Source organism: Podarcis vaucheri (genome assembly GCF_965113315.1).
Source record: "Podarcis vaucheri genome assembly, chromosome: 3".
Classification (NCBI taxonomy): Eukaryota; Metazoa; Chordata; class Lepidosauria; order Squamata; family Lacertidae; genus Podarcis; species Podarcis vaucheri.
In genome coordinates, this window is record NC_138761.1 from 99,854,057 (window position 1) to 99,874,123 (window position 20,067).

At 43.2% G+C, this 20,067-nt stretch overlaps 1 protein-coding gene across 6 annotated transcripts in view; it reads right to left on the reverse strand.

Annotated features, from left to right (window-relative positions):
* The window catches only part of TPO (thyroid peroxidase), a 78,354-nt gene that overhangs the window by 38,956 nt on the left and 19,331 nt on the right, over positions 1-20,067 (reverse strand). For all 6 annotated transcript variants that reach the window (XM_082215501.1, XM_082215498.1, XM_082215499.1 and 3 more), the window contains exon 8: positions 10,725-11,240. In XM_082215501.1, coding sequence (XP_082071627.1) covers positions 10,725-11,240 — 516 coding nt within the window. The remainder of the gene's footprint in view (positions 1-10,724; positions 11,241-20,067) is intronic.

Sequence of the window (20,067 nt, forward strand, 5' to 3'; positions counted from 1 at the left end):
CTGGACTCTTTAGATATAGGGACATTCACTAGCAACAAAAGCCAAAGTCATATTTATATAAGCTAGGTGCCAAATGGCTCCTTAAACCAGGGTTATAATCACCAAAATGGAATGCCTAGATGCCATTTTTGGACCAGACAGCATGCACCTCCAGATGGTAGAGACGTCAGACGTCATCCTGGCACCTGGACATCTTCACTTGGTCACAAGTGGCCGATAGCCAGGTGCAAAATCCGCCTGGTGAGTTTTGAAGGTTGATTGGGGATTGGTGGGGCATTAATATCAGTGCCCCTTCCCTACCATGGATAATTGTGGGAGTGGTTTCCCCAGATCAAGATTAGTTCAGCTGGAACTTTTCTAATAGGACAGGGAAATTAAGCCACAGCCAACCTGGACCGGAGGTGTTCAGTAGTCTCAGAATGTTAAGGGTGTTTCACAGCATTCTTTACTGGCAATGAAATAATATTGTCTCCATGCTGATGGATCATCCAACAAAGATATAACTGTCTTTCTGTTTTGTTACAGCCTGCTAGCTGACATTAAACAGAAAGTGTTCTATTATTGACCTAATGGTCCATCAGACTAACCTTTTGCAATGACCTTTATATAACGATATCCGAATCCACCTCTCTGTGTAGGCTAAGAGCTTAAGTCTGCAATCCCACATACACTGACCTGAGAGTAAGCTCCCTTGAACTTAATGGGACTTGCTTTTGGATTCTGCTGCAAGGGAACTGTTTCTGCCATTTGAAAGTGACAAGGGAAAGACACAAACTTTTGAAGCTGCCTAACAAAGCCCTTAGGGATGCGGGTGGCACTGTGGTTTAAACCACAGAGCCTAGGACTTGCCGATCAGAAGGTCGGCGGTTCGAATCCCCGTGACGGGGTGAGCTCCCATTGCTCAGTCCCTGCTCCTGCTATCCTAACAGTTCGAAAGCACGTCAAAGTGCAAGTAGATAAATAGGTAACGCTCCGGCGGGAAGGTAAACGGCTTTTCTGTGCGCTGCTGTGGTTCGCCAGAAGTGGCTTAGTCATGCTGGCCACATGACCCGGAAGTTGTATGCTGGCTCCCTCGGCCAATAAAGTGAGATGAGCACCGCAACCCCACGACTGGAGTTAATGGTCAGGGGTCCCTTTACCTTTAACAAAGCCCTTGGGGAAACGTGTCTGTTCCTCTGGGTGGCTGGTGCTACTGTGGGAGGAGAAGTGACTACTAATGAGCCTTCTTGCTCCCCAGGATCAGTGCTAGAGTAGCACAAACTGAGAAACTTGTCTCAGGTGGCAGGTATTAGCATGGCAGTGAATTGGGACCCACATCCTCAGATGCCATATTTGTTTGTCTCGCTATCGCCTGGCTGTCATTATTGCTGCTAACACTGGCCATCTACCTGCAGCTTCTAAATTATCTCTGCTTTGGTCTGGGGAAGGGGCAAGGGGGGTCCTTCCTCAGAATGAGGCATTCTGGGTGATGTGACCAGAACAGCAGATGCTGTGATTTGCTGCAGTAGCAGCACAAGCACTCTCCCGGCCATGACAAAAGGGGAGGGGCAGGCTGAGAATCCGCCAGTGCTTTTAATGCAGCGGCAAAACATTGGGGGGGGGGACTAAATACGGGGGGAAAGGGGGAAGAGCAAAGGGGTGGCAGCAACCAGGAGATAAAGGAGGAGGAGTTAGCAATGGCAGGGGGAAACAGCAGTGGGCGGTCGGTGAGTGTAGGGTGCCCTAATTCTTGTGCCAGTCCTGTTGCTCCCTGCATGCTCATTCTGTATGTAGTTGAATATAAAGAGATACAGTGGTACCTTGGGTTACATGCACTTCAGGTTACAGGCGCTTCAGGTTACAGACTCCGCTAACCCAGAAATAGTACCTCGGGTTAAGAACTTTGCTTCAGGATGAGAACAGGAATCTTGCTCCGGCGGCATGGCGGCAGTGGGAGGCCCCATTAGCTAAAGTGGAGTCTCAGGTTAAGAATACTTTCAGGTTAAGAACAGACCTCCAGAATGAATTAAGTTCTTAACCCGAGGTACCAATGTATTATGAAAATATGAAAACTCGGTACAGGACAGTGGTACCTCAGGTTAAGAAATTAATTCGTTCTGGGGGTCCATTCTTAGGCTTAGGAAAACAGGTCCCAAAAATGTGACTGGCTGTTTCTCTCCCCCAACGCACCCCATTTCCCGCTCTGTAGCTTAATTGCTGTACAGGCCAAGGAATACTCATGCTTTAAACAGATCTATTTGTTCATAGGAATCTTCTTTCCTGTATATAACACTGTCCATGTCTTAAAGACTATTTGGTCACAAAATCCATTTGATAGGTCTAAATGGGTCTATCAGCAGACAATTCATAGTTATCTTCAAAAAAACAACAACCCAAAAACCATACAGTTTGTTATAGAAATGCTGATAAGCGTTCCCCTGGCAAATTCTTTTGATAATGTAATAGGCTTATTGAAGCATATAGAAAAAAAGCTTATAAGAAACACTGATCAAAAGAGAGGAAATGATACATTGCGATGGAAAATATGAAAACTGCATTGCAGATTTAAGATTACATTGGACTTAATAAAGCATAATGGGATGAATATGAAGTATAGAGAACTAATAAAATACATGATAGGTTTGATATAATATGCAATAAACTGAATGGACAAATGCACCCAGTGCTTTGATACAGTGCATATTGAAAAATTCAGGCAGGGATAACGTAGTTTCATCAGATAATGTGTTTCACTCTTTTGGGGGGGTGGCGGGGGGTTATTTTATTTTTTAACACTGAAAAGGCAAGTTCAGACAAACTACAAAAAGATGTGGCTCTTTCCAAGCCCTCGGTGTTCGCTCCAGAGCAGTTAAGCTTGGCTTCCTTGCCTCATTACTTTAGCTTTCAGTTATGCTCTTTGCAAATTAACAGTGCTCAGACAGCAAAGCCTGAAATATGATAGATTATTAAGAGGCTGCCCATTGGATTTTAAGGTTCGGCTTTCCTACACAATGCCTGCCAGGTCATTAGTCCTGCTGGAAGGTAGGAGCATAGATGTCACAGAGACTCATTTGCGGAGGGCAATCCAACACATTGTTGCTGGTCCTGTTGCTATGATGCATTCTGTTTCCCAGCAATATTTCGAATGCATTGAAATTTCCCCAGCAGTCCTATGGTTTTTGACAGCCAATGTGCATCCTCAGTTGGGTACCTTCATTTCTTATCTATCAGATGCCACCTGAAGCAGCTCACTTCACCCTGATCCATGGCAGGTTCAGCCCTGCATGATCTCATGTTGTCCTAGTGCTTATGGAAAGGCTAATAGCCTACTACATTCGGTATAAATTCATTCCAAATGTTATTGCATTTATCCATACAGAGCCTGCGCCTGTTCATAAATTGCCAATGATGTCAGTCCATTGATTGAAGGGTATCATATCTTTATTTTTCCAATTCCTCTTGGCCACCATTAGGGCACGGAATATATCCACTTCCGTTGCCCCTTTGATAATTTCCATGCTGCAGGTATATAGTTCAATAAAATATTATCCGCCTAAAGATTTAACTTTTTCTGCACAGTCATAGTTAACAAGTTTTGGGAGAAAGTGCTGGACTGTGTTAAGTAAAGAACAAGGTACAAAGATGTGTTTCAGAGAGGCATTGTCCTTGCCACATCCCCAACACGGAGCTGTCTTAGCTAACCCCTTTTTTATACAATCGTAAAGGGGTCCAATAAACTCTAAATATTATTTACTGTTGTATTGGCCTTATATCAAATGACAGCTTAGGTATTGAAGCCAATACAGTGGTACCTCGGGTTACATACGCTTCAGGTCACATATGCTTCAGGTTACAGACTCTGCTAACCCAGAAATAGTACCTTGGGTTCAGAACTTTGCTTCAGGATGAGAAGAGAAATTGTGCTCCAGCAGCGTGGTGCCAGCGGGAGGCCCCATTAGCTAAAGTGGTGCTTCAAGTTAAGAACAGTTTCAGGTTAAGAACGGACCTCCGGAACGTATTAAGTACTTAACACGAGGTACCACTGTACAGTTTCCCACTGTCTGGGTAATAACAAACTTGTCAAAAACTTAACGGGGGGGGGAATGTTTGCCATTATTTTAAGTTGCTGGTGCAGGCTACAATCCACCCCCACCTTTGCTGGGCTGTAGGTGGTTTGGGTTGAGTCAAGGAGCCCCTCCACTTGCTTTCAGCAGCTCAGCCAGCATACCCCTGCCCACCACCAATGGATTGATGCCTGCATCACTCTTCTGCCCGCAGCATGTACAAGTGGAAGGAAGGCTTACACTGGTCTCCGCATTGGTAAAACCAAGCAGACAGTCCTGTAATGAGGCATTCCAAGGTGGGGCAGGGCTGAGCCAGCCTGGGATCCACTAGATCCTGAGCAGCTCACACAGTTGGCGCTGGCTGGCAACCGGCCTGATCCGAGCCCAGCCGCAGCGTAATCTGAGGCTGGTACAGGGATCAGGACCCATCTTCCTGCCCCCGCCCCTTACACCACTGCCACGAGTGCCCTTGGCAGCAGCAGGTTTAGATTGCAGTCCTACTTGCAAATAGTACATGGGCACGTTCTCCTTCCAGGAGCTCATCAATGATATTTAACGAACTGGTAATATTTAACACTTATGAATTGTATCTAACTGGAGTAGCAATTGGTTCAATCCCCAGGCTGCTGTCCCATCAGAAACCCTGGTAATCTGCTGTTATTTTAAAAGCAGGATTCAAACTAATTAGAGCAGAATGACCTGCCTTCAATTCTGGGCACCTTCCATATCCCACATATAATAACTTTCTGCGGCTTGAAATAAGGCTTCAAATACTGATGGGGTAATCACGATCATATATGGCACCAGTTGCTCCTGGCGTGGCAGGAAATTGAACAACTGGATGCATCACTAGCATGATCTCGCTGTCCCTTTAAATTAGATGTCTGCGTTTCAACACGAGATCCCCCAGAGTCCCTACAGTGCAGAGCTACCCGCACTGGGCACAATTTAAGACTGTGCCTTACTACCAAAGGGAAGGAAAAGGACACATCTGTATTCGGCCAGCCTTTGTTGCGAGAAATGGTCTGTATTGTGCAGTGGAGACATTCAGTCCAGCTAAGAAAAATAAAATGAAACACACAACTTTCACCTTAACAATATAGCTTTGTGACCTGAATTGAGCAGATCTACTGAAAAGAAGACAAAAGGAATAGAAATTGAAAGTCTACAAGCAGCCACCCCTCCGCTTCAAGGGGTATCATCTGTGGAAGTGCCTTGGAAGTTAAATATGTCTGAGCAGGAAGAGCAAACAGAGGACTGGTTTGGAGTTGTGTTTTTTTAAAAAAGAAATGAGATACGAGAATGAAGCTAAGATTGCATCTGCAGTAGATGTCTTTCCTGATGGAAATGAATAAACTAAGTTTGAGCTCCATGCAATGAAAACGGAGTGCTAGGAACATCGGCATCAGTGCAGTCCTCAAGAGCTCAATGCAGATACAGGCCTCCAAGGAAACACCAAGCCCAAGAGGATGCCATCGTGGTTAGTGAGCAGAGGCAAGGAAGCTTTTAGAGGCAAGGTGGCTTCCTTCAGGAACTGGAAGCCTTGTGCAAATGAGAATAAAAAGGAACACAAAAGAAATGCAAGCAGACAATAAGGTTACTGCCTAAAGTCTGGGACACAGAGTGGGGAGACCTGGATTCAAATCCTTTCTTTGATTCTTTAGAGGTGCTTTAGCAGTGAATGCCCTGCACTGGTAGTGGGCTGGACTCGATGACCTTTGAGGTCCCTTCCAGCTCTGTGATTCACTTTTCTGATTTTAGGTTGCCTGTCTTAACAGCATGGGGAGTGTCTAACTGGGTGTGACACAGAGATCTGGGCACTTGCTATCTTTCCATTTTAATGTCCCCATATAGAAAATAGTGATATTGCCTTCACAAGGTATTTTGTTTATGTGTGGGTGTATGGATGGGAAAAAACAATAGTGCTGCATAAATCCTTGCTAATGATATTTTCCCAGAGTAAAACATTATTTTCAATTGCTTTTAAAAAGTCTACAAAAGTTCACTGTTAAAGCTTTGACTTTCCAGTTTTGCATATTTTTGTTGTTTAGTCGTGTCTGACTCTTCATGACCCCATGGACCAGAGCATGCCAGGCACTCCTGTCTTCCACTGCCTCCCACAGTTTGGTCAAACTCATGCTGGTAACTTTGAGAACACTGTCCAACCATCTCGTCCTCTGTCGTCCCCTTCCCCTTCTTTCCCAACATCAGGGTCTTTTCCAGGGAGTCTTCTCTTCTCATGAGGTGGCCAAAGTATTGGAGCCTCAGCTTCAGGATCTGTCCTTCCAGTGAGCACCCAGGGCTGATTTCCTTAAGAATGGAGAGGTTTGATCTTCTTGCAGTCCATGGGACTCTCAAGAGTCTTCTCCAGACCATAACTCAAAAGCATCAATTCTTCGGCGATCAGCCTTCTTTATGGTCCAGTTCTCACTTCCATACATCACTACTGGGAAAACCATAGTTTTAACTATACGGACCTTTGTTGGCAAGGTGATGTCTCTGCTTTTTAAGATGCTGTCTAGGTTTGTCATTGCTATTCTCCCAAGAAGCAGGCGTATTAGTGTACCAAACAAAACAAGGGCTTTCCTTTTCCTCACCCTTTTGCTATATCTGCTCTCTCTTTCTCAGCCTCCTGCAATATTTCCCCCCCAAGGTTATAGCTGCTCAGAAAGAACTCTTGGAGTGTAAACGCATGGGCAACCTCAACTGTGGAGGCTGCTGACGCTCTAAGTAGCCGAGTTGCATATAGAGTTGGCATGTGTGTCCCTGAACTGACTAAATCCACTCCAAATCATTTCTAATGTGCCACAGGCTGATCTCATTAATCTCTGATACTCAGACAGATGATGAGTAGCCCAGAGTCACACACAGAAAATGCCTTTTGGAAATTATTTTGTCTGAGGGCAGAACGTGTCTGATTCCAAGACACTAACATTTGAGTGCCCAGAAGCCTAGTGTGCATTGGGTTTTTTCTTTTTCTTTCCAGATTTGTTCACTGCTAACTAGTGCCAAAAAGCCATTCTGAGCCTTTCAAGGCAATTATTTTAAAGCAAACAGCACATTTAAGACAGAGGGACTTGCACAGTGCATGCGAGGAAGCTATAAGGAAGACTAATGTTCAGGGTCGTTAAGAGATTTTTATTTAAGATTAAATGAAGTGTGCAATCTTTTTGTATCCTAATTAGAATTCTCACATAGAAATGTGAACAGCTTCATAAAGAGCATAACTTAGACGGTCTGATGCCCAGCTCCAAATGAGAGATGCAGGAATAACTTTTGCTATATATTTTTTTGCCATTAGGTGGCATATTTCTATTCACAAAGGCAACTATAGTCCAGTTGCCCAAAGTCAAAATCTGCTTTTGGGAACATGAATCGGGCTGCCAGAAGGCCTAACCACTCATTCTGATCTTGGACTCAGCTATACAGCAGCAAATAAAACGTTTTAAGTGTGTTGTAAAGTGCATTATACAAATTTGACACTAGATGGCGATGGTGAGCTATGGCAAATTCAATATATATTTTTTCAAACCGTTTTTTTTAAAAAAAAGAATTTCACAATGTTTTTCATATGTGTCTAGATTCCACCCTTCTCTTCCTGTATATCATTGTAAGATGGAAGGAACATTCCTCCTCCTGTTGCAACACTATTTCTTCTCCCACTGTCCCCTATTTGTTGAGGTGCAGAACTTCTGCACTGCAGACCCTTTTCTGCTTGTGGAGGATACCTATGCCATTTACAGCCCTGATCATCTAGCTTAGCCTGCATTGTGTGGAGGACTCCATGAGTGAGTGGTGGTGACAGTGAAATGACGGAGGGGGCAGGTTTTGTGGGCACACCCTGCTCTTCTGAACACTTGAACAGGACCACTGTGTGCTGAACTCGCCATTGGTGAGTATGAGCAGTTTCTCAGAATGGCAGGTATATGCACCTGACCAGTCCATCTAAATGTTGCATGCTGTTATTGGATCAGTAGGCAGACCACTGAACTTCTCGTCTTAGACATAGGAAGCTAATAGAACATTTATTCTTTCTCTCTATATATTATCATATATATATATATATATATATATATATATATATATATATATATATACATGCTAGACTTTGTTTTTTCTTCTTCTCAAGAAATAACTGATCACTTGAAAGCTCTACCAGGATGCTATGTGTGGGTTTGCTTTTATTGATCTATCTGTCCATGTGCCCAGGATGAACTAGTTCTTGTCTATAGATACCCCAGAATAAGTTGATAGATTTCTGAGGTGGAAGCACAACTATTGCTTGGAATTACAGGTGCACAGTCACATGCTCCAATGATCCTCTGTGTAGAAAAAAAAATCTCTACAAATAGAAAACCTTGCTTTCTGATCTGCAAATGAACTTTTCACACTTGAGGTCACCTGAAATACCTCTTCCCTGAAGTGGCACAGTCCTCCCTATCACTTTAAGATTCAACTCCCTCATTTTAGTGCATGTGTAAGCCAGGCCTGAGCATTACCCACTACAGTTGTACCTTGGAAGTCAAACAGGATCCATTCCGGAAATCCATTCGACTTCCAAAACGTTCAGAAACCAAAGTGTGGCTTCTGATTGGCTGCAGGAAGATCCTGCAGCCAATTGGAAGCCGCGGAAGCCCCATTGGATGTTCAGCTTCCAAAAGAATGTCCGAAAACTGGAACACTCACTTCTGGGTTTCAATCGTTCGGGAGCTGATTTGTTCAGGAGCCAAGGCATTTGAGATCCAAGGTATGACTGTATAGGTTTTGTATAAGAGGTAGGGCAGCTACTTGCACATTGCCCCCAAATAGAAAGTTCATTATTAGAAGAGGACAAAATATTAATCAGATTTGCATAAGATTTGCATAGGCTAATTTAGATGTATAGGTGCAAATTTAGAAACAATTATTACGATTTAAATAGAAACACAATCCATCCAAAAATAGTGAAAAAGATTGTGGCCAGGTGACCTGTATCCAGACCACTGTCTAGATGCAAAATGTAGACCATCAACTTCAAGGCCCTGTAAATTGAAGAACTGGATTCCACCCATGTTCTGTACGTTATTCATGCTCCAGGCTAGTGTTGCCATATTCCAAGAAGTAAAATTCCAGACACAAAAGTTGTTCAGCTTTATTGGGGGAAATGAAACTTCCCCCTTGTTGAACAACCCTACTCTAGGCCCATGTAAGTAGCTGGAAAGAAAAATAGGATTCCTTCAGAAAGCGGCATATGTATATGTGTGTAATCTACCCTTATAATTTTTCATCTTGCTTCATGTGGTTAAAGGGCGTTAGAGGCAAAGTGTTTGTGCACCGTAAATCTCTAATCTCTTTCAAGGAGTGCAGTTACATGCCTACAAAATGCAATTTTGCAAACCATGCCCCCAAAGAACTGTAAGGAAGAACTATAAAGTGGAACTATAAAGAGAAGTTATCCAGGATAAAACACACAGGGCAGCAGAACTTGCCAGAAAAGAATGAGAGGAAAAATGAAAGCATAGACTTAAGAGATGAAACAAGCTAAGTACTCCCCACCCCTCTTCAAATAGTTGGAAACTCTGTAGACAAGGAGGATAAAGCTCATGGACAATTTGCCTGCTAGACATAATAAAGATAAAGGGACCCCTGACCATTAGGTCCAGTCGTGACCGACTCTGGGGTTGCGGTGCTCATCTGGCTTTATTGGCCGAGGGAGCCGGCATACAGCATCTGGGTCATGTGGCCAGCATGACTAAGCCGCCTCTGGCGAACCAGAGCAGTGCACAGAAACGCCATTACTTTCCCACCGGAGTGGTACCTATTTATCTACTTGCACTTTGATGTGCTTTCGAACTGCTAGGTTGGCAGGAGCTGGGACCAAACAACGGGAGCTCACCCCGTCACGGGGATTTGAACCACTGACCTTCTGATCGGCAAGCCCTAGGCTCTGTGGTTTAACCCACAGCACCACCCACGCTAGCTAGGTTCTATTTCCAGAGTTGAAGTTAGTGCAGGCCTCTGAATGCCAGCTGTTGTGCTCAGGTGCTGCTTTTGGGTTTCCCAGAAGTATCTAAGTGGCCACTGTGAGAACAGGGTGCTATATTAGAATAGACTTTGACCTGAATCATCATGTGTCTTCTTACATAAAAGGGGAAAGGGTCACAATGCAGTTGGAAGAATCATTATGCATACAAGTTGTCCGTGTGGAGGGCAGAGTTGCCAACTTGAATAAAATATTGGAGGTGCCTTGTATCGGCCTTGTATCGATCACACGCAGAAACTATTTGAATGACAATGCACATTAACTTTGGGGGTCTGGCCCCCTCAAATATTTTACTGTGGGGCCTGAAGGGACCTTGCCCCTAGGAGTTGGCCAATAGAGTGCAGGGTGTGTGTGTGCAGAGTGACTTGGGATAACAGGCAGCTTGCAGATAGAGAGGGCGCAGTGATGGGATCAATGCCTACTGGTCCAAATCCATGTCAACCCATGTCTTTTGTGCATAGGCTCAGTGCTCTGGGGCCCTGAAAAGAGCAGTTGATATGCATGGCCCAACTTGCATCTCCAATTGAACAAGGGCAGGAATAGCGGGTGCAATTCTCACCCCCTCCCATGTTTATTTACCCAAACACACTTTGTTATTTGTATAGCGTCAGAATCAAAAAGTATAACGCGCAACGACATGCAGGTAAGTGTCAGCTTACCTGATGCAGCGCGCCAACGATTTTGCGGGCCTCTTGATAGACCATTTCAGGACTCCAGTGAGGGTTGACTTCCTTCAGCGCTTTTGCCAGGCGGTTGTGCTCTCGCAACCAAAGTGTATGCATAGCTGCCAGTGAAGGGACTTCACTAGCTCGACTGTCTCCCGCCATGAAGCATTCAATCCTTTCTTCCTTGTCTGCCTTGGGGTCTTGGGCACAAAGGGAAGGCACCTGGGCCACAAAAGGAAGGTATTCGCGGCCATTGTCAAAATACTGCGTGTTGATTCTCAGGAGGCCCTCTTCGCTTGTCAGGTTCCTCAGTTTGTTCTCTACTGTGGGCGTGCTGCCATAAACCGTCGATGCGTCAAGGAAGGAGGTGAGGCTATTAATCTGTTGCCTTGGATTTAAGACAGAGAGGTTTCCTATGAGAAATCCTTGGTGGCCAGTGGCACATGCAGGGGATGAGCGGTAAAATGGCAGGCAGCTCAGGCTCGTAGAGAATGTATCATTGGCAAAAACCTGCGGATTAGGTAAAATACCTTTTGTTAGGGAACATACTGCACAACTATGACACAACTCTTGCTGATGCACATGTGGCTGAACTCTTAGGGCTGCTTCTTATGGTGTATTATGCACACAGTGGATTAGTGGAAAACATCAGTTGTCAAGGGAACAGGGGCATGTGCACAAATCACACCTTTCCCCTTGCACTTGGCATAAAGCAGTTTAATGCCCTTGTTTAGAAAGGACAAATCCTTTTTTTGTTACTGTTAAACAGTTGGGAATCAGAAACCCCTGCCAATCTACGGAGGCTCTATAGGCAAATTAAAGGAATATATTGATAATTTTTTTTGCCGTTTTGCTGGTTTGATTGTGTTCCATTTTACAGTTCCAGGTATTTATTTGAAATTTATTCAGTGGAAAATCTGCAGAGTTTCAATTAGGCATCAATTAATACGCCATCAATACATAATCACTCAGATATCAGATATCATTTGCAGTTTCACAACATATGGGCTCCGTTTTTAAAAACTGTTTTTTGTGGGGTGAAGGGGAAGAGTTAAAATATGAGAATACATAGCGTGTTGGTCTTGTAAATACATGTATTACTCATGTGAATGACAAAGTGGTTAAACAGGCATAATTGGGATAAGGCGGCCCTTCAAGTAAACTGTTCCTAAGCTGCTAAGGGCTTTATAGTAACACTTTGAATTTGGCCCAGTAACAGATTGACAGCCAGTGTCGATCTCTGAGCAGAGGTGCACTATGCTGACACCTGTCTCGGCTACCTAGGTCTCCAGGGACGAAGCTGGAACCAGAAGGCAGATTGCATTCCTGCTCCTTCAGAGGAAGTGCAATCCTGTCCAGGGCTGGCAATTGGCCAGTTTCTCAGATATTTGTAAGAATGATGGGAGGTTTTCAGTAGCCCACCAGAATAAAGGTATATGTGTGCGTGTGTATGTGCAGTATTTGAAAATAAAGGATGCACAAAATCCACTTACACATTTTTTTACCTGACATACCTACAAGAAAATACGACTTAGAAATAAGTTTCTCCGCCAGGCCAGGGCCTATGATTAGACAAAACGAGGGTCAGCTGGCTTAGCAGATGAGCTTAGCAGGGAGAGAATGAAAGCCAGGTATTGGGAGGGTAGACCTGTGTGTCCACATGGCCGTCCTACAACCCCTAAGCTAACCTGGTGCCCTCAGCTGCAGGGAAGGTTGTTGTTCTGCTACCGGTATTGAAGTAGGCTTCTGTGCACAGAATGGGAGATGATGGAACTCCATCTTGTCTTTTGCCTACAAAGGAATCAAATCGTCTTTGGGAGACCCTGCTGCCCCTACCCACTTTGTCTGAAGTTTAGCAACACATCACCTAAGAGCCAGTGTGGTGTAGTGGTTAAGAGCGGTAGTCACGTAATCTGGGGAACAGGGTTCGCTTCCCCACTTCTCCACCTGCAGCTGCTGGGTGACCTTGGGCTAGTCACACTTCTTTGAAGCCTCTCAGCCCCACTCACCTCACAGAGTGTTTGTTGTGGGGGAGGAAGGGAAAGGAGAATGTTAGCCGCTTTGAGACTCCTTAAAGGGAGTGAAAGGCGGGATATCAAATCCAAACTCTTCTTCTTCTTCTTCTTCTTCTTCTTCTTCTTCTTCTGATGGCAGGATAAGAAAAACGGGCCGTTCCCTCATGGGGCAGTCCTCAGTGAGAACTCTCAGTTGTGAATTTCAAAAGATAACCAAACTTTGGAAAGAGAACAATTTTTCTCTGCCATTATGTACGATTGTTAAGGAAGGGCTGGTACTTTTCAATACAGTTTGCTAAAATAACCCCTCAAGGGAAACCTCTGCAGTGCTTTGATAAAGGAAAAGAGCACCAGCTTTGTAGAGATTGCTGACCTAATCCACCTTTTCTTCTGTTTGCTGTTGAGAGTAGTTCTTTTTTTTTTAAGCATATACTCTAGAAGTCAAGATAAGCTCTATAAACCCCTATATTAATCTTGCAGGTATCATATATTACATTATAAATGCATCAAATCTGCTCCATGTTCAAGGTGCTATTAACAAACAAAAAGGGGATTTTTAAATTTGTGTTAATGCAGGTGGAGAAAAAAAACAGACTGAATGGGGGAAATGCCAGGCACACAGAGAGGAAATCTGAGATTTAAATGAGATGATGAGGGCTGAAGGATACTTGTAATGGAGCTTTAAAATCTGTGGCTTAATGACATTTCCCCCCCACATTATTCAATAGGCCGTGTTGGTTTTTTTTTTCTAAAATAGCACTGAAAACTCATTACTGTGGGGAATGCTATCAAGGAGGCTATTATGTTAAATACTTGCTTATCTTCTAAGCTGATTAAAACTTGTTTGATTAATAAATGCTCCCACTTCTTTGCTCATTAGTTTAGTGGAAACTGTTCCAAGGAGTGATCCTTTATTTTGACAATGAATATTTCTCTGGTTAATCGTGGCCTTTATTGCCTCTGTTGTGTAATCAAGTGTTTTCTTTGCTTGATGTTCCCCTGATGCAGTGTTTGCCTCCTTTATTAATTTGGTCGTTTAGATGCATCTTATTTTCCCTTTCAATTGAAGGGAAGGAATTTTTAGGATCCAATGTTCCTCCATTCCCCCAGCTGAAAATAAGCCTAAACCCAGGTAACTCCCATTGCTCATATCCACCCCTCTTTCATTCTTCTCTTCCTTTCCTCTCTTGCCTTTCCCAATTTAAACTGTAAATTCCTCAGAGCCAGAGCACCAAGTGAATCTATGGCAACACTGTTCCTACTGTTGCTTGGTATGACAATACTGGATCCTAGATTCTTTTGAAACGCTGTTTGTGAAGTAGAATCTGAATAAATTCACTAGGCATTTAATTACTTAGTGAACTAAGGTGAAAAGGTTCTTGCAACACACCAAGCGGTGGCAGGGTAGGAATCTGTCAGTTTTTGTTTCTCCCCATTTCTCATTTCCCCATTCTTAAGTTCTTTACATTTTTAAAAGTCCACCTGAAAGCTCACCAGCAATTTAGTGCGGATTTCTCCTAATGTACATACTTCGGTATGCAATTTTGCCTCAAATACACATTTCTGCAAAGCAATTTCCCCTAATGCAATGCATTTTGCATGTTATTGCCCCTTCATTATTTTAATGTATTTGTTTATGTCCTTACTATGTTCCTTTTTAAGTGACATCAAACATGCCTCATGTTTTCTTGTTCTTGCAACCTATAACATCTTACTGTAGTGTATTTACATGAAGCCATTTCCTTTGCACAGTACCATGCCAGAAGGAAAGTTCAGCTTGTCTATTACAAGGGGGAAATATAGGGGCATAATTTTATACCTGAAAGTTTTCCCTTCTGTGGCTCATTGCAGTTCATTGGGCAAATTGGGTTAGAGATGGTGCATTGGAGCCAAAACATAGATGCCTTCTTCTCCCCACCCTCAATGATCCTGACCCTCCCCTGGATACTCCCCTGGATACTTCTTTTTTTCTAGGAAAGAAAAACAGATGTGGCGTTCCAATCACAGAACCACTGTGAAACATCATGCTACATAGACCCCAAATCCTATGTGATCTGTAAGGGTAACACCAATGCTTGCAACAATCATATGTGCTCTTTTATAATACCTAGGAGTCATCATCAATTCTCCAAAAAATGTGCTCTGAGAAATTACAGGACCAAAATGAACTGGGCTCCTTCTTTGTAGTTTACCTCATTTCCCAGCACTAACTCAGAAGAAAAGCTCTGCTGGATAAGATTAAATGAATTTAAAGACTTCGATGCACGTGGAAAGGAGTATCAGGCTATATTTTCAACCTGCATAGTTTCATCTGAATACCTGAACAGAGCCCTAATACATATACCGTATTTTTCGCTCTATAACACGCACCTGACCATAACACGCACATCGTTTTTAGAGGAGGAAAACAAGGGAAAAAACATTCTGAATGAAACCGTGGATGTATCATTTTTGTGCTTCATGCTGTGGCCACAGACATGTGATCTGATGGTGAATTTGGGGTGACCCAATGCAAAAATCCTGAGAATTCCTGTGGATCCATGCTTTGTAACCACGTTTTTGCACCATTGCAGCCCCAGGCAACAGTGGGTGCGTGATTTTTTTGGTGCAGGCTGTAGCCATGGACATGCTATGTGATCTGATGGTGAATTTGGGGTGACCCAATGCAAAGATCCTGGGAATCCCTGTGAATCCATGCTTTGTAACCACATTTTTGCACCATTGCAGCCCCAGGCAACAGTGGGTGCGTGATTTTTTTGGTGCAGGCTGTAGCCATGGACATGCTATGTGATCTGATGGTGAATTTGGGGTGACCCAATGCAAAGATCCTGAGAATCCCTGTGGATCCATGCTTTGTAACCACATTTTAAGTGGGGAGCGAAGGAAAAACAAAGAAGGGACATGAGAGGGGTGTGCAGAGAAGCAGCTGGCTAAGAATGCAGGAGAGGGATTTAACGGGAGGGAGGAAAGAAAGGCAAAAGTTTCTCCCCACCCAAGCCAGCCATCTCTCTCTCTCTCTCTCTCCCTCCCCCTCTCCCTCTCTCTCTCCCTCTCCCCCAGCAGCACCGTAGCACAGAGAGGAATTTGGAGCACAGAGAGGAATTAGAAGGAACGACACTCTGCTTTCCCCTCTGCTTGCCTGGAGGGGAGGGGCTTTCCCTGCTCTTTGTTCCGTTTCAGCAAACACAGCAACGAAACAGAGGAGGGTGGGCAGTAAGACCCTGAGGCAGAATGCAGGAAAGCAGTCGCTTCCTCTTTTCAGGTTTCCCTTCTCTGTGAAGCGCGATTTGATTTTTGCCTGATTTTTCGGCTCCAGGGACCACACATTCGCTCAATAACACGCACAGACATTTCCCCTTCCTTTTTAGGAGAAAAAATTTGCGTGTTATAGAGGGGAAAATACGGTAACTATACACATGGGGGCTCTGTCCACACAATTGTCATTGAGAACACAAAGTTACCAATTGTGTAGACCAGAGATGGGCTATCTGTGGCCCTCCAGATTTTGCTGGACTTCTAAGTCATCCCTGTCAGGGGCTGATGGGAGTTGGAGCCTGACAATACGTGGAAGGCTACAGGTTCCCCATCCTGGGCAAGTACAGCTGTATGCAAGAGGACCTCTGCAGACACTCACATGATCTATGGATCCTAGGGCAGTACCTTGCCTAAACTAGTGACCTTCTAAGTGCCTCCTGCCTCCTCCTTTGGCAGGAAGATCACAACCCACCTCAGTTATATGATGAAGTCTATCAATAAAGAAATACTTCTAGAACAGGATTCTAGCTCTGCTAAAAACGACCCACCTGACCTTAGCTTTTCACATTGAAGAGTTAGAGAGCAGATCCTCTGCTTAAAATTAGAGGCACAGGAAGTTTCATTCTGAATCATTAGAAGAAAATATTTCCAGCTATTTAATTGTATTTATCATGAAGGCTATTTTAAATAAAATATAATTACGATGCTGACTTTTTTTTATTAATTACTGCAGAGGCCATCAAATAGCTACCAGCTATTAAAATCTCTCTCTGAATTGTAATTATCATACTCAAGAGGGTTCTTCTATTTTGAGAAAAGAAATCCGTTGCTCAGAGGGATGTTTCTTATTTTCAATCCTTAAGAAAGGAACGTAAATAAATCGAGGTTGAAAAACAAACCCTAAAACACAAATTGTTCAAAGGGGCAGATAATCCATTTAATTGCATTGGGCACATTTAATAGAACTGGCTGGTTTCTTGTGATGTGAATCATATGTTTTAATGCAAATAATTAAATAAATAAATAAATAAATAAATAAATAGATAGATAGATAGATAGATAGATAGATAGATAGAATAGAATAGAATAGAATATTTTTTAATAAGGTAAGTTGCCTTGGGACAGTTGCAGCTTTGAAAAGTGGCTTAGGTCACATCCACACCAAACATTTAAAGCAGTCTTGTACCAATTTAACAGTCATAAGTTTCTCCAAATCAGACATCCCCAAACTCGGACCTCCAGATGTTTTGGCACTGCAACCCCCATCATCCCTAGCTAACAGGACCTGTGGTCAGGGATGATGAGAACTGTTGTCCCAAAACATCTGCAGGGCCGAGTTTGGGGATGCCTGCTCCAAATAATCCCAGGAACTATAGTTTGTTAAGGGTGCTGGGAATTGTAGCTCTAAGAGGGTTAAACAACAGTTCTGAGGATTCTCTGTTATAAACAAATAAATAAATTGTCACCACATCTGATAGATGAATGTTCATAGAACAATAGAATCATAGAATTGGAGAGTTGGAAGGGACACATCTAGTCATCTAGTTCAGGGTCATCTAGTTCAGGCATCCCCAAACTCGGCCCTCCAGATGTTTTGGGACTACAATTCCCATCATCCCATACCACTGGTCCTGTTAGCTAGGGATGATGGTAGTTGTAGTCCCAAAACATCTGGAGGGCTGAGTTTGGGGATGCCTGATCTAGTCCAATCACCTGTATTGAAGGAATCTCAACTAGATCACACATGACAGATGACCATTTGTATGTTTGCCGTCTGCTGTCCTTAATTCTGTGGCTCTTCGCCCTCAGAGCTCATCTCCTCTGTCCTGAAAACATAGTTCAAATCCACCTGCTCCTTCCTCAAGCAATGTCCCATCATGCTTTGCTCAGATGAGTGCCTGATGTAGCATTGGCTCAGCTTTCAAGTTCAGAGAGAGTGAAAACTGCTTCTGCCTGCTTGTTCACTCTCATTATCATATCAAAAATCTTCCCCCTTCAGGATTTTTGCAAGACACAAAGGGGCCAGCGTGGGGCTCATTTCCCTCCCAAGAACTGGAGAGCTGGAATGGAGGTCAAAGGTCATCCAGCTCCCTCACAGCACAGAAAAGCCACTACAACATCATCCCTGATAGGTGGCTATCTAACTTCTGCTTAAAAACTTCCCACAGAGTCCACCACCTTCTAGGATAGTCCCCTCCACTTCGAAACACCTTGTAACTTTGTAAGTTATTTCCATCTTAACTAGGACAGCATTAAAAAATCCATCTTTTAATTAGTGTACCAAGTGTCTTTCAGGACACTAGCAAAAACTAGCTTGACCTAAGATACAAAGGATTCTTGTGAACGTCCTGTGGCACAATTGCTCCACAAAGTTTCATAAATACACATTCCTATACACTTTTTCCATTGCAATAGGTTCATCTAACTTTCTCTGCCTTTGTTTTAGAAGCTGTGTTTCGTATTAAAAGCAGCCAGAATTTGCAGTCAATATTATTATGCCGACGACAGTCACAATACACAACTGAGAATGGTCACGTGCATTTCGCCCCCCCCACCCAACAGGATAGCACACTGCCTATAAAATGTTTTAGAAAAAATTTTCTGGGTGCTCCTATTGGACAGGTGGCAGCACAATGAGAAGCCTCTTTTGTTAGCTAAGCTAGCCTTGGAGTCAAGTCTTCCTTGTGCAAAGTAGGGGGCATATAAGCTAAAGATACATGACCACCAGCAACAGCTTTTGTAATTTTCTTGCACAGTACAGTTGCTACATTTTACACAGAGGAAGCTCACACCCATCAGACTTCGTATGAGCCTATTTAAATGGACAGTAATTTTGTAATACTCAATCTCGCAACATACTGAAGGTAGGAGAATAATTCATGCAGCGATTTCTTAAATGAGTGATATTCATGTGTGTGCTACCTGCTTCTTCCCACAAAGAAGAGTCCATCACCTTCTAGGACAGTCCCTTCTACTTTGAAACACCTTATAACCATCAATAAGTTATTTCCATCTTTACTGGGACTGCATTAAAAAATCCATCTTTGGATTTTTGAAAGCTGTGCTTTGAAAGGAATCCATGCAGCTATTTCTTAAATGAGTGATATTCATTTATGTGCTACCTGCTTTGAAAGGAATGGGACAACCTATATGTGCAGGAGATCCTTATATGCTTGGGAGAAATAATTTATAGTTTGTGGTGCAATTAGACGTGATATTTCTTTTAAAAATCAACAACACCTTAATGTACAGTGGTACCTCACGTTAAGTACTTAATTCGTTCCGGAGGTCCGTTCTTAACCTGAAACTGTTCTTAACCTGAAGCACCACTTTAGCTAATGGAGCCTCCAGCTGCCGCTGCGCTGCCGGAGCACAATTTCTGTTCTCATCCTGAAGCAAAGTTCTTAACCTGAGGTACTATTTCTGGGTTAGCGGAGTCTGTAACCTGAAGCGTATGTAACCTGAAGCGTATTTAACCCAAGGTACCACTGTATAATAATAATAATAATAATAATAATAATAATAATAATAATCTGGCATAGACTCCTCCCTAAGCTATCTGGCATAGTAAAGTTTTTTTACCAGCATTAAACATTCTCACTATACTTACAAAAAAAGTATTAAAACAACTGTTTAAAAATTGGAAATGGGAAACAACAGTAGATTCTCAAAATGCATAGGCAATCAAAGTTTTCAGGCAATTTTAAAACCTAAGATGAAAGGAAGAAAGACAAATATCAGGACGGCGAGGGTGCCACACCTGACACCAGCAGAAGCACCATCAATTGCTGACTGCCATCCCTGTGGAAGGAACCTCAAACAGTGAGTTTTGCCTGACTGCAAAAAGCCCTCAGGGTGAGCTTCCAGGAGCGAGTCTTGTGTATTACTGTAGCCAACTATAACCTAGGAATTCCCCCCCCATCTGTTTTAAATAAATGTTTGTTTGCTACTTTTTGAAGGGTGAAAAGGGCAACACTTTGGTTTGGAAGAATGCCCATTTTCCAGCTCCATAATTTCACAGCGTCCACTGATGGGGGAAACAAGTACAAAACAAAACAATCTTTAGA